Source organism: Diabrotica undecimpunctata, chromosome 4, assembly GCF_040954645.1.
Source record: "Diabrotica undecimpunctata isolate CICGRU chromosome 4, icDiaUnde3, whole genome shotgun sequence".
Lineage (NCBI taxonomy): Eukaryota > Metazoa > Arthropoda > Insecta > Coleoptera > Chrysomelidae > Diabrotica > Diabrotica undecimpunctata.
In genome coordinates this window covers 91509466-91535207 of record NC_092806.1, presented here as the reverse complement: position 1 = coordinate 91535207, position 25742 = coordinate 91509466, and the positions used below count along the sequence as shown (strand labels likewise).

General features: G+C 33.4%; 1 protein-coding gene and 2 long non-coding RNA genes across 3 annotated transcripts in view; all 3 read right to left on the bottom strand.

Moving 5' to 3' along the window:
• Positions 1-25742, bottom strand: part of LOC140438805 (beta-galactosidase-1-like protein 3) — a 42938-nt gene extending 17196 nt beyond the window's left edge. The window contains exons 1-2 of the mRNA XM_072528453.1: positions 25211-25742; positions 3044-3602 (exon numbers count right to left, since the gene is read on the bottom strand). Of these exons, the coding sequence (XP_072384554.1) occupies positions 3044-3602; positions 25211-25690 (1039 nt within the window). The 5' untranslated portion in view covers positions 25691-25742. The remainder of the gene's footprint in view (positions 1-3043; positions 3603-25210) is intronic.
• On the bottom strand, positions 7541-7813 carry LOC140439765 (uncharacterized). Its single transcript, XR_011950724.1, has 2 exons — positions 7739-7813; positions 7541-7697 (listed from the first exon to the last, which is right to left on the bottom strand). It is a non-coding gene; the product is annotated as an uncharacterized lncRNA (long non-coding RNA).
• On the bottom strand, positions 12879-13895 carry LOC140439764 (uncharacterized). The gene is made up of 2 exons (XR_011950723.1): positions 13791-13895; positions 12879-13581 (listed from the first exon to the last, which is right to left on the bottom strand). It is a non-coding gene; the product is annotated as an uncharacterized lncRNA (long non-coding RNA).

Below are 25742 nucleotides of genomic sequence, written 5' to 3'. Positions count from 1 at the left end.
TCAAAATGGAAAAGTGGATCGAAACCATGAAAAAAGTAGACATGACACATAGTAGCAAAATAGCATGGAACCTTGTTAAAAAACATAGCGCCACAGCGGTGATCCTAAGGAACATAAACCATTTTGCAAGTTTACAGCAAACCAAGTCGCTACGCAACTTCTTGTGGATGGAAGAACTAAGAACCGATATAAAGATCCAAACACTTTCAGAAGACTGAATCAGGAGACATACCATACCTAGGAACTTCATTTACATTAAAATAACTCCACCATGGTACGAACTGGGTGAAAATGGGAAAGCTGCAGGTATGGATGATATATGCAGTAAACAAATCAAGAACATGGTTCTTGCAACTCTATAACACGTACTGTAAAGCCTGCGAAATTCCAAAATCAGTAAGAAAATTTAAAATAATAGCCTTGTTAAAACCAGGACAAAAACCAGCAAATACCAGTAGCTACAAATCTATTTCTCTGTTGTGTCACTCTTTCAAAATATATGAGACACTCAACCCTACTAGAATAGAAAAAAATGTCGACAAGCATCTTATCCCCAAACAAGGAAGATTCAGATTTAGCAAATCTTGCACGAGCCAGGTCCTCCCACTAACAGAACATACTAAAGAGGCTTCGAAGAAAAACTTATCATCATCATCATCAACCTGTATGCGTCTACTGCTGGACATAGGTCTTCCTCAGCTCTTTCCACCTGCCTCTGCCTTCCATCCAGTTGCTGCTAACATGCTTCAGGTAGTCAATCCATCTAGTTGGTGGGCGTCCTCTGCTCCGTATTGCTTCTTGCCTTAGTCTCCACTCTAAAAACTATAACTTATAACAGGGGCTAATTGCATATATTTGACAGCAGTCTATGATACAGTAAGGTACAAGACACTGCTTCACAAAATATACGACACTTAATGACAACCATCTAGGTAGGACATTAGATATGCGGACGATACTATCATAATAACAGACAACCTCCAAGACCTCCAAAAGCTAATAAACAAGATAGTTAAGTATGGAGAAGAATATGGATCATCAATAAACACCAAGAAAACCAAATTTATGAGGATATCAAAAACCCAAAATAATGGTGAAAGCCTGACAATTAACGGTGGTGCTTTAGAACAAGTTGAAAACTACCACTATCTTGGCACAATAATTAATCACACAAACGATTACTCCAAAGAAATCAAAGTTCGAATAGAGAAAGCACGTACAAACTTTAATAAAATGAGAAAGGTACTTTGTGCAAGAGAACTAAAATTGGACTTGAGAGTTAGGCTGGCAAGGTGTTATATTTTCTCGACTCTGCTTTATGGGAAAGAAGCATGGACATTTAACGCGTCGACTGCTAAAAAGTTGGAAGCATTTGAAATGTGGGTGTATAGAAGAATCCTGAAGATATCATGGACCGAGCATGTAACAAACAACGAAGTCATGAGAAGAATCAACAAAAGAATGGAAGTATTGGAAACCATCAAGACACGAAAGCTGCAATACCTGGGGCATGTTATGCGTAATGAGAGATACAACCTACTTCAATTGATTATACAAGGGAAAATCCAGAGCAAGAGAAGAGTAGGAAGCAGAAGAATCTCATGGTTGCGTAACTTGAGGGAATGGTACGGATGCACATCAATTGAACTATTCAGAGCAGCAGCATCTAAGATCAGAATAGCCATGATGATTGCCAACCTCCATCGCGGAGTTGGCATGTGAAGAAGAAGAAGAATATCTAGGTAGGCGCGTACATTTTTTACTGCAAGATAGACGTTTTTTCGTCATATTTGAGAACAAAGTAAGTAGGTGGAGAGTTCAAAAGAACGGCTTTCTGCAGAATTCTCTGAGACCCAATCCTTATAAAACCCAAGTCTGTGCCTTTCACCTTCGCACAAAGAAAGCTAAACAAAACTGCAAATTGCGTCGAATGGTAATACACTAGAACACACAGACGAACTTAAATATCTTGGAGTAACCCTGGACCGATCCCTCACATATAAAAAACTATGCATATAAACAAAGTAAGAATTAGGAACAGCATACTGAGGAAGCTTACGGGAAGTAAATGGGGTGAATGTCCTGAAGTCTTAAGAACAACGGCACAGGCACTGTGTTTTTCAAATACCGAGTATGCGTGCTTCGTTTGGAACAGATCTACCCACACCAAACAAGTTGATACTGCGCTAAATAATACATGCAGGATAGTAACGGGATTCATGAAACCAATGCCATCTTTAAACTTATATAAAGCAGCTGGTTTTGCAGATCCCTTTACACGCAGAAATGTAGCAGACCAAATAGAGAAGACAGAAAACAGAGCTCGAATACCATGAAAGTGATTAAAATCCAGGAAAAGCTTGCTTGGGACAATGCAAGATGAACCGCCCGAATATTTTCCTCTTCTCCAAGTTCAATGTATTTGCCAATTTGTAGACTTTAAAACATGGAAAAATAAAAATAGGATAAGAACGGGGGTCGCCCCAGTAAAATCAAACATGGCCAAATGAGAGAAAATGGACCATGATCTAAACTGTGACTGTGGTACTATTTTAATAGGAATAAGCCACCACTGAAGGTTAAAGTAAGTTTATTGACGTTTCAATCTCCACTTTGGAAATCGTTCTGAAAATACTGTGACTGAGATGTTCAATAATGCATAAACTGCAGGGTCATGAAAATACGAAAGCAAGTAACTGATATACGAATACGTGGGAAAACCCAAAAATCCGAAAATAAGATTGAATATATAACAGCAGATGCATTTTTTTTATAAGGCAGCTATGGAAAAATACAATATATAAATAAACAAATGCTTACATGACAATGAGTGATCTTGATAGAGCGTATAATAGGGTGCCTCGAGAGTTTCTGTGGTACTTATAAGAAATAAGTAAGTTTCCGGTCAGTATGCGAATTTCGTGACAGATAAGTATAATGGAGCAACAACAATTAGTATTAGAACCTATGTGGATGAGACTGATTGATTTATAATCTCATAACTTAAGTAGTCGCCGTAATTAAAGAAATGTAATATACTTACCTTTGTTGTCAATTTCTTTTACAGATTTGTTTTTCAACTCTGCACCACTCATAAATCCCCAACTCGTACCTCCATGAAACATATATAGATTTACTGATGCTTGACAGCTTAAAATTTTATTTAAAACCCTTCCATAATCTTCAACAGACCTGGTTTGATGTTTTTCCGCCCAATGATCAAACCACCCAGTCCAATATTCAGTTACCATTAAGGGTTTATTCGGTTGAAATTGTTTTAGTATGTTTAATTCAAGAATTGGATGATTTTGAAAATTAGCTGTGGCCAATACACCTGGAATCGTGCCAGAAAATCCTGCAGATGGAGTATCCGAGGTAAATAAAAGTTCAACAATTCCATAGTGACGTAAAATATTCTTTAAAATTATAAGGTAATTGATATCTACCGGCTGAATTCCATCATTGGTATTTCCATACTCATTTTCTATTTGTATTGCTATTATGGGTCCACCTTTTGTAAATTGCAGGGAGACGATATATTCAATTAATTTTTGAAAATAAATGTTTACAAATTGTACATAAAGTTTATCACTCGTTCTTACCTAAAAGCAAAAAAAATTGTAGTGATTATGAATTCAATATATGGTTCTGAAACTATTTTTTTCTGGCAGTTTTATATTAACTACTATATTATATAATCAGTATTATCATTATCAACCTGTATGCGCCCACTGCTGTAGATAGGTATCTCTCAGCTCTTTCCATCTGTCTATGTCTTGGGCATCTATCTGTGGGCGTCCTGTGCTCCGTAGTGCTTCTTGTATTGGTCTCCACTGGACAATACGTATTGTCCATCGGTTGTTTGATAATCTGGCGATGTATCCTGCCCCTTCACAATACCCCTTGCATCAATAGCAATATTTCGATTTAGCAACAGATTGGTCATTATTTGCGTCTTGTTCATATTAATCTTTAGTCCGATCTCCAAGGAAGTTTAATATAATTTTTCAAACATTATTATTGCATCATCCATACGATCGTCTGTAAGGACGATGTTATCCGCAAATCTCAAATGACAGCTTTTTCCATTTATGGAATTTATACCATGCTCGTTCAGATCTGCCTTTTTACAAGTATGTTTCAAAAGCGTCGTGAATGACTTTGGAGAGGCGGTGTCTCCTTACCGTCACCTTACCGTACTCCTCGCTGTACACAGAATTTATTTGCTTCTTGTTCAAATTTATTTGTTCCTAGCTGTGGCATTTTTGTAGACATATTTGATTATGTTAGTATAGCGATGGTCTATTCGGCATTCTGTCAATGCTTTTAACATTTTCTGATGGTTTATAGTATTGAATGTTTTCTCGTAGTCCACGGATATCAGTACCAATGGTTGTTATATCCTACAGACTTCTCTATTAGGTTTTTTATCACTAGTAAGTGGTGGTTGGTGTTGTATCCCAATCTAAATCCAGCTTGTTCTACGTATTTTATGATAATAAACCACAATTACATGAAAAACTATGAGATGCCCAATGGCTAATAGGAAACGTCATATTACATGGAGGACAGGTGTAAACAAGTTATAAGCAAATAAATATTCTGGGATCAACTCAGAATATGATACATATTATGTCAAATATTCACACACGCAAGCACACTAACACTATGCTCAATCAGTAAATCATAGATACCCGCGTCATAACTGGTTCATCATACGGTGTAATTTGTGCTGCGACTACTGCACTCCTCAATCTTTATGTGTAACGCCATTCTGCTCAGGGGTTGCATAGTAAAAGGTAAAAGTGTTTCCGTAAGCGATACCCTAGAGGGCTGGTGAACACTGGGAAATTATAGTCTTATAACAATAAGGGCGCAGTTGCTGACAGCATTTTATCAAATTTGTGGGAAAACAATGAGTAACGAAACAAAAGAAAAAAGAGATAGCCTGGAAGAGGACTCGGAAATAAGTGACCCCTCGAGGGTCTAAACATAATACCATAAATAGAGCTAGAAAAGAGGCGACTTTGGTCGTGGATTCTATCTCTGCTCTAAATATTGGGCCAGACAGTGTGTTGTAAAAACAACATTTTATATTCATTTTAGTTTATTTTTCATTCCCACGAATATTAAATTGTATCTTATGCGACAGACTGTACTTTTTGCCTGCAGGCTATTTGTGCCACAAATTTCTTAGAAGGACTTCTTTATGTTAAACTGACGCCGACCGGTCGCCTCTTAGATAAGATAAAAATTCAAGCCAAAAAGAATCGCAGATGTTATTTGTGTCTCAAGTTGTGCGGTACTCGCCTGCCGATACCTACGCTTCCTAAGCCCTTACTTCGCCTCCAAAATGCAGTGAAATGTGCATTTGTTTTCGCTATGTTCGCGCGCCCCTAAAACGCCGGTATAAAAATGAACAATGTATTAAAGCGAACTCTTTCATTAGTAATAGTGATCTGTAAATATTCCAGTTATTAAATGTGTAGATTCGGTTAATTACGCTTTATTTTTCTTTAAGTGCAACCCCTATAAAACCAAACACATAAGCAACCATCGCCGTGAAGTCTGCTTGCCTATATCGAAGGAAACTCTTTTACAGTCCATGGTCCTAAAATATTTGGTACCGTACACGCACAGGGGAAAGTAATTTAATAAGCTTTCCCCCGAACAATTGGTGGAAATCACTCAAAGTTCCAAACACAGTGCACCGAAAAGAAAATGTTTTAAGACAATATTGAACTCATTTTTAAAACCAAACGCCTATTCTGATCTTACAAGAAGATCCGGAAATAAAAAAATATCTACCAGGACGTAGACTAAAGAAAATCCACACAAAGTGAAAATAGCGTAACTGGTCAAACCATACCCTAACAGCTTAAAATTACTAAAGAGCAAACTAGATTATATAGCATACATGACAAAAGTATTCAATATGGTGATAATACGTAAAAGTATGCTCAACTAAACATCTCGTTGCTCAACTAGATTAGGCTCAAGAAGAATTGATTATAAAAAAACTGGAAAAAACCTTGGGTTAGGCTTCTAGGGAAAGTTAAAATACACTACAGTTCAATAAGACAATGTTTAACGCAGAGACCATGTAGGTGAACTGTACTAATAAGTACACTAAGAAATATTAGGTTGATGTAAGGGCTATGGGAGCCAGTGAGAGAGGGCAGACTTGACCGTAATTGGGCCACAATAGGCGGGGCTTAGAAAACCTTTCCAAACATTTCCAATTCCTGTGTATTTGTCCCATAAAAAGTTGAAGATGTTGGTTTTTTTAATTGTTTGAAGAATAAATAACGACTTTTGGTTATGAAAATTCATTGTGTGCGATTGATATTATTTGTTTTTCGTAAATTTGTGAGGTAAGAATATCAAAGTATAAAGATATTTACTCTTAATGTTCATGTTTTAAGGTTATATTAATCTTTGATTAAAACTTTAATTATTTTTTTTTATTTCAATGTATTTTGTTGTTGTTTTTATCGGGGTTATTTTAAAATTAATCCATAAATCTTTTTATTTATTTACGGAGTTGAAAAAAAAGTTTATATTATTGTTTTATTCTTTTTTAAGTGTCAGTGACTTTATCCCGTAAAATACTAAAGATATTCGTTTTCTTGTAGTTTAAGTAGTTAGTAGTAGTTTTGTTGTCATTACTAAAAAATTCAGTAATACCGTATATCTTTGACACTTGTTTACTAGCCATTATATGCCCAGATCTAAAAAATAATTAACTCAAAAACTATTACAACATTCAAAAAATATTTTTTTAAACACTCACTATTGCAATTTGATAGAAAGATTTCCACATAATGTTATATTACAACTTTGTAACGTTATAAACGTCACATCTCTATTAATTTATATTTAAATAATTATTTCATTCTAATTTGTTTATTAATTTATTAATTTCTTTATCTTTAGTTTAATTTTTACTATTTTTTTATTCATAAAAATAGTTGGCGCCCACAAAATGTTTTTTCTTTTCTTCCTCTGTCTTTATTTTCTCTCTTTCTGTCCCATAGAATAAATATTTGCCCTCTCACTTTTGTTCGGCAGACTATTCTGTTCTGTGTTGACTGACAAGCTAGTTTCATGATATCTATACCAACATTCTATGACATCTGTGCTAACTTCATTCAGTCTCCCACTTTCGGTCAAAACAACTTTTCTGTAGTGGGATTATTTTTTGCCTCTTTTTGAAATTTATAAAAGAAGGCAAAAATTATTATAAGACTCATTTTTATGGTCTACAACTTCTCTTGGGGTAAGTACTTTCATTGTGATATTTATTCTATAATCCTGACCACATTTCCAATATTTGTAACCTTACTTTCTTTCGAAAGCACATTTTCTTTTGATATATGCATTAGGACTCTTTAACAGAATTTAACTAAGTAGTAACATTCATATTTCATTTTATCCTTGCCATATGCTATTTGTTTAAGTGTAATTTTGTAAGATGGCAAGGAAGTTAAACCTTTCTTTTTGATGTGTTTCTAATGCATGTTGTTTCTTATCCTTTTAGTTTATTGGAGATATCAAAACTTTATTGGTTTACTGGATATTTTATTGGGTTTGTTGGACACATCAAAACTTTATTGGAGATATCAAAACTTTATTGGTTTACTGGATATTTTATTGGGTTTGTTGGACACATCAAAACTTTATTGGAGATATAAAAACTTTATTGGTCCACTGGACACTTTATTGGACATATTAAAACTTATTGGTTTACTGGACAATTTAATTGGTTTATTGGTTTTATTGGCATAATTGGAGTTCAATAATTGGTCAGGACATACAGCCACGTGTGACTGCAGCTCTCCAGAAGCCACAACTTCTAATTGGATTATCCAACAGCTAGAGCACACAAGCCGCCCATCGAAGCAATAAGTAACACTTATAACTGTTAAGCTTTGGCAGGGTTAATTATTGTTTTTTTTATTGATTTAAATAAATATGATTGGTTAAAATTTGTCTTATTTGCTATCAACTGAGAACTCAGGTTCAATCCCTAGTTTAAGACAAGACGAACTCACCCTTGAGATACTGAGCTAGGCAAGGTATAGACGATAAGCTCCCATGGTTGATTGAGGTATTATTTTTACAATAGTATTTCAATTCTCTTTGGTAGTCTTATCGTTACACATTGGCGCCCAACCGTACTTGTTTTATTCAGGGAATTGTGCTCTGGGTTTTTGGTTTGGTGGCATAATCACTTTACAAAAAAATCTTTTAATTCTTGGTCTGAATTAGTTGCTTCCTTAAAGGAAACTTATTTACCTTACAATTATGAAAGAAATTTGTGGGAACAAATACGTTCTACAAAACAGTCTTTCAAACAACCTGTCTCTGCATATATTTCTTATATGGAGTCTTTGATGCTCCGGTCTTCAAAATCTATTCCTGAGTGTGAAAAAGTAGATGAAATCATTAATGGTCTTCTTCCTGATTATGTCAAGGCTCTTGCTTTCCAGGATGTGGAATCAGTTGCAGACCTTACAAAGTATTGTAAGAGATTTGAAGCTGCTCTTACTATTTCGTCTCGCAGTAAATTTTCTGTTGAGTCTCTTTCTTCTTCTGCTACATGTTGGAACTGCAACATGACAGGCCATACTTTTCAAGTATGTAATAAACCCAAGAGAAAGTTTTGTCATGGTTGTGGGTTTAAGAATATCACCACAAATGAATGTAGCAGATGTTCAAAAAACGGTTTGAAAGAACATTCCAGGGAAAACTTTTCGAAGACATTCAAACAACCCAAGTCAGTGAATGTGTCTAAGAAAGTTATACCTAAAACTACTTCTTTTATATCTAATGATAATTTAAGCACTTTTTCTTCAGTACAATCTGAAACTTTACCTTCTTCTAGTACTTCTGTTCTTTCTAGTGGTCCTTTAAATTCTAAGGTACATTTAAATTCTACTTCATTATTAGATGTTCATACTAATGATAATAGACCATATATTTCTATTTCTGTAGGTAGTGAAACAATCTCTGCACTTCTTGATACTGGCAGTAATGTTAGTATTATTGGTTCTCCTTCTTTATTTTTACTTAAAAAACTCAAATTAGCACTTAATTATGATGTTTCAAGTCAACTCACTACTGCTGATGGAAACATTCAGAGTATTTTAGGATATGTTTGGTTACCTGTTACTTTATTGAGTAAAACTCAATCACTTAAAGTGTTAATAGTTCCTTCTATTTCACATAAGATGATATTAGGTATGGATTTTATTCGTTTGTTTCAACTTTGTTTGGATTTCTCAAATTTTTCATTTAAGGCTACAGATTTATCTACTTGTGTAGTAAATACTGTTAGCAGTGCTGAAAATCTTTCTGACATTCAACAGTCACAACTTAACTCTGTTCATCGTAGTGATTCTGTAAATGTAGTAACTGACTCTCTTTCAAGAATTCCTGAAGTATCTCAAGTTTCTCTCTTGAATTTATCTAATTTAAAAACAGATGCTTGGTATAGGAATATGATAGGGAAAGTTACAGTAAACCCTAACTTATATCCTGCTTTTAAGGTTCAGGATGATGTTCTTTATAAATATGTTTTTTCTAGCTCAAAGTTTTCTGATTCTTCTCCAGAATGGAAAATTTTTGTTCCTTCTCCACATAGGAAGGAAATTTTGCAAATTTATCATGATGATCCTACAGCTGCTCATTTAGGTGTCTTTAAAACCCTTTCTAGGATTTCAGAATTGTATTACTGGCCTAAAATGAGATCTTTTGTTGTGAACTATGTTCATAAATGTAAAGTTTGTGCTTCTTGCAAGCCTTTAGAGAATATTTCTCCTGTCTTTAATGAAGTTCAGAAGAGAATAGGTCACTCTTACAATACCAACACTAAATGCTACAATTTATGTAGACATGATGTAAAATTTCATGTAGGTGACAAAGTCTGGAAGAAAAATAATATCCTTTCAAAAGCTGTGGATGATTTTTCTGCTAAATTAGCTCCCAAATTTATTCCCTGTATTATACATAAAGTTTTATCTCTTTTAGTATATAATCTTAAGGATCTAGATGGTAAAGACCTTGGTAATTTTCATGTGCAAGATATTAAGTTAGATGTTACTGATTCTAGTGATGATGAGTCTCAATAATGTTGTATAATATGGTAAAGCATTATCTTTTATTATTTTATCTCTTTATATTTTGATATTTCTGTAGTTATGATAAACATATTAATCTTATTTATTTGACATTACCCTAACTGTTTATATATTCCTATTATTTTACTTTGGGTAATTGTTTTTGATTTTGATACAATTAAAAGCCTCATCCAGCACTTTATGTATGACAACATGGTTAGTTGCATACATGCTGTTTTAGTTTTCCTAGGATACATATATGCTAAGGAGATTTTGGGCCAGATTATATGAATCTGTGTTCCTTTTTGGTCTTTTAGAGACAATTAATATACCGTAGTAGGTATATATATTTTTTTTGGATGATGTGTTTTTTCTTATTTCTTTTGGAGTTAAAATAAATCTATGCATCTACTTTTAGAAATCTGGTGTAGAATTATGGCGCTTTGAAGTTTGATTGTAGTATACCTACTTTCACTTGTTTTCTTATATTTTTGTAAACTATATTTATGCAGTACTTTATTCTTTTGTGTAGATCCCTGGTTTATATTTAGTGAGAATAACATTTCTTATGTATCATTATCTTATTTTCATTATTAACTTACTCTTAGTCTTCTAAGACTTGTTTTATGCAGTTACTATATCTCTTTTGTGTAGAACTTTGTCTTATTTGACATATCAAGTAAAGTTTATATGTATTTTTGAGTTGTTTATCAATAATTACATTTGCGTATCAATGTCTACATGCTTTTACTCATTTTATAATTTTGAAATTATTGTTGCCTTACTTTAGGTACTCAGTTATCCTGAGTACTAATTTTTTTTTGAGATTCATTCATTAGCAGTATCCATTAACTATTCATTTTTGTGAGATATGATCTCTATATTATGTATTTACCTGACTTTGCTTATTTGTCTTTATTTTTGTATACTTACCTTTGACTTTGATTATTAACTAGACTTCATACTATGTGTATAGAATGCTATCTTGCAAAAGAAGTTGTTGTACTTCCGAAGAAGAATTTCTGAAGACAGAATTCTTCAACAATGTATATCTGAATATATCAGATGCATTGCCCCTTTGTTATTATTATTTTTGTTATTGTGGGCCTGAGCTTTGATGCAGATGTACATTCGTACCACTGGATCTTCCTTAAATGGTGGGTTGTCTCCAGGGTATGGCGTCGGGGGGTTCATGGCACATAGGGCTGTCGTCTCCGAGGAGCGCTGTCGTGGTTTAACCGTGGGCTATGGGCTACTGCGTTCATACCAACATGGTTTCAATTGATCCTTTGATAGGGTCCATGTACAGTACCAAAGTCTACAGATACCCGATTACTTTAAATTAATTTTTTCCCTTCATTTTTAGTCTGATGAATACTAAAATTCATTGGGTAATATGCATTTATATTCCCCTGAGCGTTCCCCTCAAAAACTGTATATTATAATTAATAAATCTTTATTATAAACTTTATGCTACACCATCTTACTGCTTACTTTATAACAGTACCTATTTAATTTCAGTTTAATGAATACTGAAATTCATTGAGTAATTTTTTTTTATTTTTCCAGAGATATTCTCTGTAGTAGTTTATTAATATTAGATTAATAATTTTAGTGTGATGAATACTACAATTCATTGGGTAATTTTTTTTAATCTGAAAATTATTTTGTTTTTTTTTTTTAAATATAGCAAATTTGAGTTATACTTTAAATTTTTTATGAATAGTAATGTAAACTTAATTAATTATATTCATTAATTTAATTATTTTGTTATATATATTTTTTAAATAACATATAACAAATTTTAGTTTGACGGATACTACAATTCATTGGGAAGTATTCAATTTCCCTGAGTAATACTCTAAATTTTTTTTATGATCATTCTTTTGTTATTATATTCATTAACTTGATTGCTTTGTTATAAAGTATTTATTTTTGATTTGTTACTACAGATTACTACTGCATATATTTATTCCTAGGTAGAACATTATGTTCTTGTTTTCTTTGAGAAAAATTTCTCAGTTGTGTTCGAAATTTTTCTGATGGGTGGTAGGAGTGTGTAACGTTATAAACGTCACATCTCTATTAATTTATATTTAAATAATTATTTCATTCTAATTTGTTTATTAATTTATTAATTTCTTTATCTTTAGTTTAATTTTTACTATTTTTTTATTCATAAAAATAGTTGGCGCCCACAAAATGTTTTTTCTTTTCTTCCTCTGTCTTTATTTTCTCTCTTTCTGTCCCATAGAATAAATATTTGCCCTCTCACTTTTGTTCGGCAGACTATTCTGTTCTGTGTTGACTGACAAGCTAGTTTCATGATATCTATACCAACATTCTATGACATCTGTGCTAACTTCATTCAGTCTCCCACTTTCGGTCAAAACAACTTTTCTGTAGTGGGATTATTTTTTGCCTCTTTTTGAAATTTATAAAAGAAGGCAAAAATTATTATAAGACTCATTTTTATGGTCTACAACTTCTCTTGGGGTAAGTACTTTCATTGTGATATTTATTCTATAATCCTGACCACATTTCCAATATTTGTAACCTTACTTTCTTTCGAAAGCACATTTTCTTTTGATATATGCATTAGGACTCTTTAACAGAATTTAACTAAGTAGTAACATTCATATTTCATTTTATCCTTGCCATATGCTATTTGTTTAAGTGTAATTTTGTAAGATGGCAAGGAAGTTAAACCTTTCTTTTTGATGTGTTTCTAATGCATGTTGTTTCTTATCCTTTTAGTTTATTGGAGATATCAAAACTTTATTGGTTTACTGGATATTTTATTGGGTTTGTTGGACACATCAAAACTTTATTGGAGATATCAAAACTTTATTGGTTTACTGGATATTTTATTGGGTTTGTTGGACACATCAAAACTTTATTGGAGATATAAAAACTTTATTGGTCCACTGGACACTTTATTGGACATATTAAAACTTATTGGTTTACTGGACAATTTAATTGGTTTATTGGTTTTATTGGCATAATTGGAGTTCAATAATTGGTCAGGACATACAGCCACGTGTGACTGCAGCTCTCCAGAAGCCACAACTTCTAATTGGATTATCCAACAGCTAGAGCACACAAGCCGCCCATCGAAGCAATAAGTAACACTTATAACTGTTAAGCTTTGGCAGGGTTAATTATTGTTTTTTTTATTGATTTAAATAAATATGATTGGTTAAAATTTGTCTTATTTGCTATCAACTGAGAACTCAGGTTCAATCCCTAGTTTAAGACAAGACGAACTCACCCTTGAGATACTGAGCTAGGCAAGGTATAGACGATAAGCTCCCATGGTTGATTGAGGTATTATTTTTACAATAGTATTTCAATTCTCTTTGGTAGTCTTATCGTTACAACTTAAAGTCCTTATTTACTAGATAAACTACAAAAAAAAAACCAATATCTTTAGTCTTTTACGGGATAAAATCATTGGCACCTAAAAAGAATAAAACATTAATTTAAATATTTTTCAACTCCCTAAATAAATTCAATGTCTTATTGATTTATATTAAACTAAACCTGATTAACACAACAACAAAATACCTTAAAATATAGTAAACAAATAATTAAGTTTTAATGAAACTATAACGTAACCTTAAAAGATGAACATTAACAGTAAATATCCTAATACTTTGATATTCTTACCTCACAAATTCACGAACAAATAATACCAATTGCACCGAATAAATGTTTATAACTTCTTATGGGACAAATACACAGACATTAGAAATGTTTGGAAAGGTTTTCCAAGCCCCGCCCACTGTGACTAAAATGGGTATCATGAATAAATAGAATATATAAAATAAGCCAACTGACTGCAGTATCTGCGGTTTATAACAGATCGCTTTTAAAAAAAGATGGTAAAGATAAATATTGCAGAGATAAGATAAAATAATTCTTAGATCAGCATAATATCGTAATGATGGCTATGAAAAACCTTTATCAACAGATATAAAACAGTTAGTAAGACGTTGCAGAATCAAATGAAGGCTAAGATGCGAATGTGCACCACCTTATCTAGGGCGGCACAAACACCAACGAAAGACGTAAGTCATTAATATAGTTTATTAGGGAATAATATTTAGATATATTGAATGTAAGAATCAAAACAACTCTCGTAACTATACAACGAAAGCAGGTAATTGATTTGCCATAAGTCACATGGTTTGAACAATTGAAAAGTGGTTTATCTAATAAAATGTCTTACTCGAACCAGCGACACATATGTTGTGAAATCAAAAATGAGCCCGTCAAAGAAATTTTCCTCATGAAACTGACTGAGAAAGATATCATCAAGTCAACTGGAAATACAATTTAAGTGGGGTTAGATGGACAATAAGACATATACTAGATCTATTTAGAAAACCATGGACAATAAGACATATTCAAGATCTAAAGGATATAGAAAATAGTACGAAAATGTTAAAATTTTATAAAATTCTCTCGAAGTATCCTAAGATAAGAATACCTTTAGTCAAAAAAAAAGTTAAGTCAATATACTTGTAATGGTGAATAGACTTTAAAAGAACTTTTCAGTCTACACTTTCCTGAGTTTAAAACTAAATTGATAGCACTCGACACATGACAACACACTAGACTTGAGATCATTTTTTGTGGTCCACTGTTGGCGTGTGCAAACATCAACAAGTTGTATATCATGACAATGTCAAATGGACCATAAACTTGTTTGAGACTAAGAGAAAGAGTGGAGAGAAGTACGCTGTCTGATTTCTACGTTGATGAAGAAAAAGCAGCAGGAGGACAGAGGAGAAAATTGAGCCAGGGATCTAAAATTTATGGTTAATATTAGTTATTGGTTTATGGCCTAACGTCTGAAACATTTTCTGATTACGGTAATAGGTATGGTTATTTATAAATTTTTAGTTTTTTATTTTAGTTTTTCATTGAGTAGCAAGACCACCTCTCTGAAACGGGGGAAACTGGGAAATTATAGTCTTATAACAATAAGGGCGCAGTTGCTGACAGCATTTTATCAAATTTGTGGGAAAACAATGAGTAACGAAACAAAAGAAAAAAGAGATAGCCTGGAAGAGGACTCGGAAATAAGTGACCCCTCGAGGGTCTAAACATAATACCATAAATAGAGCTAGAAAAGAGGCGACTTTGGTCGTGGATTCTATCTCTGCTCTAAATATTGGGCCAGACAGTGTGTTGTAAAAACAACATTTTATATTCATTTTAGTTTATTTTTCATTCCCACGAATATTAAATTGTATCTTATGCGACAGACTGTACTTTTTGCCTGCAGGCTATTTGTGCCACAAATTTCTTAGAAGGACTTCTTTATGTTAAACTGACGCCGACCGGTCGCCTCTTAGATAAGATAAAAATTCAAGCCAAAAAGAATCGCAGATGTTATTTGTGTCTCAAGTTGTGCGGTACTCGCCTGCCGATACCTACGCTTCCTAAGCCCTTACTTCGCCTCCAAAATGCAGTGAAATGTACGTAACCTTAAAAGATGAACATTAACAGTAAATATCCTAATACTTTGATATTTTTACCTCACAAATTCACGAACAAATAATACCAATTGCACCGAATAAATGTTTATAACTTCTTATGGGACAAATACACAGACATTAGAAATGTTTGGAAAGGTTTTCCAAGCCCCGCCCACTGTGACTAAAATGGGTATCATGAATAAATAGAATATATAAAATAAGCCAACTGACTGCAGTATCTGCGGTTTATAACAGATCGCTTTTAAAAAAAGATGGTAAAGATAAATATTGCAGAGATAAGATAAAATAATTCTTAGATCAGCATAATATCGTAATGATGGCTATGAAAAACCTTTATCAACAGATATAAAACAGTTAGTAAGACGTTGCAGAATCAAATGAAGGCTAAGATGCGAATGTGCACCACCTTATCTAGGGCGGCACAAACACCAACGAAAGACGTAAGTCATTAATATAGTTTATTAGGGAATAATATTTAGATATATTGAATGTAAGAATCAAAACAACTCTCGTAACTATACAATGAAAGCAGGTAATTGATTTGCCATAAGTCACATGGTTTGAACAATTGAAAAGTGGTTTATCTAATAAAATGTCTTACTCGAACCAGCGACACATATGTTGTGAAATCAAAAATGAGCCCGTCAAAGAAATTTTCCTCATGAAACTGACTGAGAAAGATATCATCAAGTCAACTGGAAATACAATTTAAGTGGGGTTAGATGGACAATAAGACATATACTAGATCTATTTAGAAAACCATGGACAATAAGACATATTCAAGATCTAAAGGATATAGAAAATAGTACGAAAATGTTAAAATTTTATAAAATTCTCTCGAAGTATCCTAAGATAAGAATACCTTTAGTCAAAAAAAAAGTTAAGTCAATATACTTGTAATGGTGAATAGACTTTAAAAGAACTTTTCAGTCTACACTTTCCTGAGTTTAAAACTAAATTGATAGCACTCGACACATGACAACACACTAGACTTGAGATCATTTTTTGTGGTCCACTGTTGGCGTGTGCAAACATCAACAAGTTGTATATCATGACAATGTCAAATGGACCATAAACTTGTTTGAGACTAAGAGAAAGAGTGGAGAGAAGTACGCTGTCTGATTTCTACGTTGATGAAGAAAAAGCAGCAGGAGGACAGAGGAGAAAATTGAGCCAGGGATCTAAAATTTATGGTTAATATTAGTTATTGGTTTATGGCCTAACGTCTGAAACATTTTCTGATTACGGTAATAGGTATGGTTATTTATAAATTTTTAGTTTTTTATTTTAGTTTTTCATTGAGTAGCAAGACCACCTCTCTGAAACGGTGGTTAAGGTTTTAGCCGGAACACGGTTAATCCGGCACTACCCTGGGGTCTTCTGGCCTAGTATCCTACTCGGCCAAAAGATGCCAGGGTGTCTTGTTCCGTGACGTAGATGTCCAAAAAAGATTTCCACTGTTGCCTGTCAGAATTCAATAGATACCTTCTTAGGCTCTTACTGAATTATGGAATACGGCAATTAAAAAAAAATTAAGAATGTGATACTCCCTTCATTATTAGAGGAAAAGTCGTAAAATTTAATTACCTTACAGCAGCCTCGGTTGGAGAAACGATGCTTTGAATACCTCCCTACAATCATAACTTTTATCAATCATCAATCCACCCACACTCTAAATCCCAACATATTGATGTTTGCAACTGTTATTGGACAAACCTCGATGCCAAATTTTAACATATTTAATTGTATATAATGTTGGCTATTTAGACACATACCTCCGGTTACATTGACTGCTTTGTTCAGACTTCCATCCTAATATGTCATTTTAATCAGTTGCTATTAACAAGTCCTCACAGACACTTCGTCTAAGGACTAGCAACCCCAGTAGAGTCCTACGTTACCATGTGACCAATTCCGTTTATAACTTAAATATTCTGGTTTTTTAAAATCAATGATTTAATTTAAAGTTAATCTAACTATATTTAAAGGGTTTTTACCCACATAAGTGGCTTTAAACATGCAAATCTAGTAAGTATTAAACTTCATTTTTGTAATAAATCTAGACAGAATTTTAACTTTCACGTTTGCATTAATTAAAGTGGTAATACTTATTTTAGGATAGCCCTGATGATGGATTAGTTATTCCGAAAACGTTGTATGATGTAGCCCGATAGGGTTTTTATATTAATTATACCTTTTATAAAGACATTTTTTTAATAAAAAATTGTGTGATATGTGGTATACAGCAAACTACAGGAATTTAGTTTCCTTGTGGATAAGTAGGTCTCATATGCCTACATTCTTCTTCTTCGCGTTCCATATCAGAATTATCCGACGTTGGCGATCACCATTGCGAAGGCTTCTCGATCTTCTGCAATATGGAATAATTGTCCTGCATTTGTTATCTGTGTCCATTCACGAATATTTTTTAACCAAGAAACTTGTTTTCTTCCTACACCTCTACGGCCCTCTATTTTACCTTTAAGGATCAGTTGTAATATTTTATATCGACTTCCCCTTACTATATGTCCCAGATAAGACATTTTTCGATGATTAACGGTCTTTAGCAGTTCTCTATCTTTGTTGACACTCCTTAGTACTTCTTCATTAGTTTTCCTTGCTGTCCAAGGTATTTTCAGCATTCGTCTATGAACCCACATTTTCAATGCTTCAATTTTGTTCATGATCGATACTTTTAGCGTCTACAATTCTGCACTATACAAACGTACAGACCAAACATAACAATTAACCATTCTTTGTCTTAGTTCTAAAAATGCCTACATGACAACAGCTTTTGTGTAGGCTCAAAATTAACTAACGCGCTATAAAATGTTTACCCGGAAGTAAGATAAGAGCTTCGTTCTGTGTTAGCTTCAATACAAACATTTTTTCATTTTCGGCATATTCGACACCAGCCTTCGGCTGAAGAGACAATGCGCACATTAGGGATTTTTTTTTAAGTAAACATATTAAGTAGTTATTGACTCGACATATGTCATTTGCACTTAAGATTCTAGAAAAACTTTTAGATCGGTACATAAGGAATATTGTATTTTTTTAAAGTCAGATACATCATGGACAGTCTTCGTGTAGAGCAGGATTCTGTAAGAAAACGGCAGTGCTCCATTTTCTACAGAGGGTGAAGTATGTTTTGGAAAACAGAAAGGTGATGCTGTCTGTATTTCTGGATATAGAGAGATCATTCGATGAAGCAATCAACAGAGCGATTCGGCTGAAATAAATAGACTAAACAAGCTACATGTCGATAGAATAATTAGCTAGGGGCTCTCCGCAAGGGGTGGTCTAATTTACGTCTGTTACGGATTCTGGATATGAGTGGGTTGATGGCAACGACAACATCATGTTCTGGGATAGTGAAAAACTTGGTCATCTTAACCTATTGCAAAATGAATATCACAAAGAGAAACATGCTACAGGCTCTCAGTTAAAGAGTAGACTTCAAATGTAGGTCTTAATCTAAAGCTTCAGCAGTATAAAATAATAAAATTTACTAAAGGGAAAAATTTAAATGGATTAGGTACTCTAAACTTAAATAGGGTAATTCGAAATTTGGTGAGTAAACTAATGTACCTTGGAGTAATACTAGACTCGAAGCGTATTTGAAATTATCATATTGAATGAATAACCAACACAACGGCAACTATTTTAATAATAGAATAGTAGTAACAGTTATTTCTGCGCAAGCTGTCACACCGTATGAAAGGTTGTCCTGTAGGATACTGTTCGAAAGTTCGCCAGATCTTTGAGGCAACACTTAGATAACACTTTTATCCTTATTTCATGCATTCCATGGGTTCAATGTTGTTATAAATTATGATTGGGGAACGCAATCATTGCAAAACAAATCTCACTATATGATGAGTTGGTTGTGGTCTGGCTGTCTGATGATTCGCTGATAGAGCATGGTGTAGATGTACGTGTGTGTGTGTGTGGGTGTGTGTGTGTGTGGGTGTGTGTGTGTGTGTGTGCGTGCGTGTGTGTGTGCGTGTGTGTTCGGGCCCAAGTTCGGAGCGTAGTGGGGACTACCCCACAGGTCAACGCAAGGTGCGCAACTTTGCTGCTACAATTGTCAGGTGTTTCTTATACGCCTTGTACAAAGGTGACATATAAGTGCCATATATAAATGACACTTAAATATATTAGGATAAGATTAAATAGAAGAACGATGTCCATGTTCCAACGTAAAAATAACATCTGAAAGTAAGGTAAAAGTTTCGGTTTTGTGATATATTCGGTTAGTCTTCATTTGTCAAAGTAATCGTCTAATAGATCATTTAAAAGGATAGTTTACAGGGCTTAAATGCTGGTATTTTGGAAAGAATAGCTAGGTGTTCTGCATAACCAGATGATGCAAATAGAAATATTTCCAATATAGAGGTTGCACAGGAGCATGGCTAGTACAAAATCATGTGAAGGGTCATTATCTAAGCATTTAGACTAACTAGATGAGTTTCCTGGAAATATTTGAAAGACCAATTTAAAGTCACTGACTTTTAAGAATTTATTAAGTCCTGTTCGATATAGTGTTCCAAATAACGTCTAAAAATACATGTCTTTTGCTCCTTCTAGAATATTCTTTCGATGTATGTAGTTAGGGCATCATTTGACTTGCGTAGCTACGTTTTGGACTGAAGTCAGCTTGACATAATAGTATTTCTTCAAGCATCAACCAACTCATTCTACTGAATATCAATAGAATTTTAACTTTACTAAAACTAAAACTATCCGTAAAAATTTAGTCAATCAGTTCTTCGTCCTTAGGCTACAATGTCTTAAAAAAGCTTTATGTTATCAGACTCACATGATTAAGTGTCTCTAAAACTCCGAAAGCAGCATGTATGGTGCAAAATCTGTCTACCACTTCATGGTTTTTAAAGTTTTAACATAACAAAATTATTGTTTTAAAGAGTAATTAAAAAGACCTTTTAACTTCGAATAATCATCTCGGTTATCTTAAAGCACTATTATCTCAACGTTGATATATATCCAAATAACTCTGGAAGCACTGAAGCCATTTAAAGCTGAGATAAATTCAAACCGGCCATTCATTAGTAGAACAATAAGCCGAGAACCAATAGCAATAATTAAAACAGAAACAACTGCGCCAAAGCTAACTGCTACAAAACAGATTATGCCAGAAGTATTTTTAATTATTTTCTAATCTGATGTTACTGTCAGTTTTGTGAGACTCATGAGTGGCACTAACAACTAGGTTATTAAGAAATATAAGCCACTTATATCAAGCACAGCACCTTAAGTCTCCGAAAATGATTTTCAGAGACTTCAGAGAGGTTCAATCTGCTCATTTTTGGCTCTTTTTTAGTGAATACACCATCGCTTACTTGTGTTTCACGATACGTGTCAGTAAAAAATAAGCGGTAGCGAGCAACAAGTAAGCGATGACACGATTCACTATAAAAAGAGTCAAAAATGAGCAGATTGAACCTTAACGTATTCTAGTAGGATTTAGCATGTAAAAATAGTTTCGTCTTCTATATATATTTACTACTGCAAATCCTATACTATACACTACAGGCAAATCACAAAACTGCGGAAATAAAAAATAAGGCGAGGACTAGCTTGTGCTGCATTTGGTAAATTTTCTTATATAATAAAGAATAGAAGATGCCCCCAGTATTTTAATGCGAGGATCTTTAATCGTAGGTACATTAAAAACGATATAGAAAAGATAACAAAAAAAACGATATGTGTAAGGATAATATATGAATTTTAAACTTTCAGATAGGAAAGAAATAACTAGATTCACACAGCAAAACTTAAACTGGGAATTTGGTTGGCATAAGACAGAAGGGCAATAGCTCGAACAAAATATTGGACCAAAATGTATACGAATTCTCCAGTATTATTTATTTAGCAAAAATTAAATATTACTTTAATTCTTTTCTAGATGGAACAAAAGACTTTAGAAACTTTAGAAACTCTGGAACAATTTCACAATATTATAGTTTCTTAGATCACAATTTAGATTAGCCAGATGACATAAAACAAAATGATAAACGATGGATGTTCTTGGCGATTCGATAGATATTTAGTAAATATCGTCTATATAGAGGTAAAACTCACTAAGTGACATTTTAGCTCAAAACCATGTTTATATCAGTAAGTAACATTTAACATCTAAACTTTCGCGTGGTATAACTCACTAGGTGCTACGTCTAATAATAAGGCAGTTATAGAATGGTAAAAAACATTCAGTGCACTTTGTCTACATTTCGTTGGGAGGTAAAAGTCAGGTTGCACTTAATGATTTTTACCTCTATGGCAATACTTTTAACACGGGATTTTGTAGTTTGGCAGCTGCGTACCTAACCTTAAACTGAGAGTTTGAGGTTAGGTTTTAGTCTCTGTGGTTGTGTGGAGTTGTTATTAAAATTATTAAAAGTATAATCTAGTGTAAATATATGCTGTCTCTTTGTAAGTTTGTGACTACGTTTATTTTAATTTTAATAAATCCCTAAATAATAGCCAAAATGAGAAAAACTTATGCAGACAAACTTTTTGATTCATCAAAACCTTCTACAAGTTCTGAGGTATGTAATATCAAGTATAATAGTTTAAAATTACTTTAAAACAATTAAATTTTTATTTCAGAGATTTCCAAATCGTATTACACGAGTGTTTGCCAGTTCCAGAACTACTAAGATGCTCGAAAGTGTATCACATAAAGAAAATGAAGAACCAATGACACTAACAAAAAATGTAAATATCTACTTCCTACCTAGTGTTTAAATGTTTTTTTATAATAAGTTGTGTATGTAGTTACTGAATTGTGTATTTAATTTCCAGAATGTGCAGTCATTTCAACAAGGGATAAAAAATGATTTATTGTTTACTGAAATTAATTCCGGAAGCGTACAAACCAAGGTCAATGAGTTATTTGGTCACATTGAGGCTGAGAAGACTGTTCCAGATCAGATAAAGAAACACATATTACTTATTATATTTGTTATCCAAGTAATCATCACAATAATTCAGCCCGATGTTGCGTCCACTGCTGAACATAGGCCTCCATAAAATTACTCCATTGGGTTATCATCATGCAGAGACTAATTAACTTTTGTATTTCAGGTGCTGAAAGAGGATGTTGTAATGGCAAGAGTTAAAAGACAACGAAGTACATTAAAAATCGTTCCGTATTCATCAAGCAGTGACAGTGATTTTTCGTCTGATGACATAGATATGGACCCCTGTTTCAGACCATCGAATTCACCCGTTTCTTCGACACCAGATATCTCCGATTTATCAGACTTCGCTGAAGCTACAGAAATTAATACCAAAAAATGTACATTAACAAGAAGGCGAAAACGAAATGAAAAGAACTGGAAAGTAAACATTACTAAAGAGAAACGTTCCAAATGTGAGCCATATTATAACAAATTTAAACAATGTAATGCAAAGGGTCCCAAATTTGTTGATTGTACAAATTGCAGATATAAATGCTCATTAAATTTTAATGAAGAGGATAGGAAGACATTGTGTCAATCATATTGGTCTTTCAATGATTTTAAGAGGCAAAAAGATTTTATAATAAAAAATGTTACACCAGTCAAAGCAAAACGTTTAAAAAATAATGTTAACAACAAAACGGTTTCAAGATTGTACTTCCTTGAAAGTCCCTCAGGACGGCACAGAGTATGTGCCAAGTTTTTTGAGAGAACTCTATGCATTTCTAATGGTCCCATAAACACGGCCTTACAAGGAACCAATTCAACAGGTTGTTTTTTCAGTGAAGATAAAAGGGATCGCAAAATCCCTGCAAACGCTACTAATGAAGAGTCTATCCAGTTGGTAAAAAAACATACCTATCGAGTCATTCCCTGCTGTAGAGTCGCATTATACAAGGGCCACCAGTCAAAGACTTTATTTGGACTCTAAATTATCAATTAAAAAAATGTACAATCTCTATCTCGAAAGTCTAGCTGAAAATCAAAAGCCAGTCAGTCATTGGAAATACAGGAAAATTTTTGGTAATGACTATAATTACTCTTTTTTCGTTCCTAAAAAAGATCAATGTGCAGCATGCAGTAAATATAACATGGCAGATGCAACAAAAAAACAAGATTTAGAAATAGAATATTCAATGCACATAATAAGGAAGAATGAATGCCATGAAGCAAAAAATACAGACAAAAAGTTATCTCAAAACGACAAGACATTTAAAACAGCAACATTCGACCTTCAAAGTGTATTGCAACTACCTCACTCCCCAGTATCCCCATTTTACTACTCTCGAAAATTATCTGTATACATTTTAGCCATTTATGAGGGAGATGGTGAGCACGCATTTTGCTACTGCTGGAATGAAGTTAATGGAAAGCGTGGTAGCAACGAAATTGGATCTATTCTGTTAAAGTATATTACAAACTTACCCTCCACAGTTCTGAAAATATCATTGTTTTCAGACACTTGTGGAGGTCAAAATAGAAACCAGCAAGTGGCTGCTGCACTTCTATATGCAGTGTATACTACGCACTTGGAATGCATAGAACAGAAATTTTTGGAGTCAGGACATAATCATATGGAGTGCGACTCTATGCATTCGGCGATAGAGCATTCTAAGAAAAACCGAACAGCTTTTATCATGAACGATTGGCTGGAAATATTTAGGTTAGCACGGCAGAAAAGATTACAGAAGGAGCCGTATGCAGTACGAGAACTTAAATATACAGATTTCTATGATCTAAATAATTTGACACGAACAATAATAAAAAATAGAACGAAAGATGAAGGCGGCTGCACAGTATCCTGGCTAAAAATTAAATGCTTCAAATTTGTAAAAGAACATGCCGATGTGATTTTTTTTAGATATGACCATTCATCGCCGTATAAAAAATTAATTATTTCTTGTGGTCCAGGAAGAAGGAGTAATCGGGATATTTCAGAAAGAAGGTTAAAATCTCTCTATAACGATTTACTCCCAATTTCAACTCCGAAGAAACGAGATCTAGTCAAACTTTGCAACGACAATCTCATACCAGATGAAGTTCATCATTATTATAAAAATCTACCAACAAGTACCTCTACAAATGACAACCTGCCAGAACCCAATTTTGATGAGGAATCAGAAGATTCAACATCAATTCATCCTTAAAATAAGTTTTTTTGTTATATTTTGTTTTGTTGTGTTCAATTTTACAGGAATTTATTATAATTTGTAATAGTAAACGAAATAATAACATTTTTCATCACTTCCTGTCTAGTTACTTTATCCCTAAGTACCAATCAGGAATATGATAGTTTGAGGTAAAATTCATTAAGTACATTTAGCTTAATAATTTTAAAATTATTGAGTTATGATCATTTCTTTTAAAACAGGATAGTAAAGTAACACCTAACCTCCATAAATAATATCACTTCTATGTATAATAATCATAAATAAAATTATAAAGTGAAAAACGGACAAAATGTTAAATATCTCTGTTGTACTTATTTGTAGTTAGTGAGTTTTACCTCTATATAGACGATATAAGGTAGTATAACACAAACTGCCCTAATATTTATATAACAAAAATTAACAAAATCATTTAACAACATTATTACCTTAATTCCTTTATACCTTAGCAACCAACTGGGTAAACCACCAAATTCCCACTCAGAATCTATAAATGGTCCCGGACGAAGAATAACGAACAAATCTTCTTCTTTCGCTAGCTTCAAAAATTCTACAATATTAAGAAACTCTTCAAAGTCACTTCCTCCAGAACCGAAATCAAAAACATTCTCACGATACTCATGAAGATTCCAGGGAACGTACGTCTGAATTGCTATTAATCCTGCTGCTCTGTACTTACGTAATCTGTCTCTCCAATAGGCTTTTGGAACCCGAAAGTAATGCAAAGAACCACTAAATATAGTAATATTTTTCTGGTTAAGGGTAAAATAAGACTGGTTATCACTCAAACCTGCTTTTATACCTCCCTTCGTATAATACTGATATAAAGTTGGCCAATTTCCATCGATGGTAGTATACACTAATTTGGTCATAAAAACAAACCATAGAATAAAATTAAAATTCTGCATTATACCGTCTTGTTTTGAATGGTATCCATAAACAAAGAAATATCGGAGATTA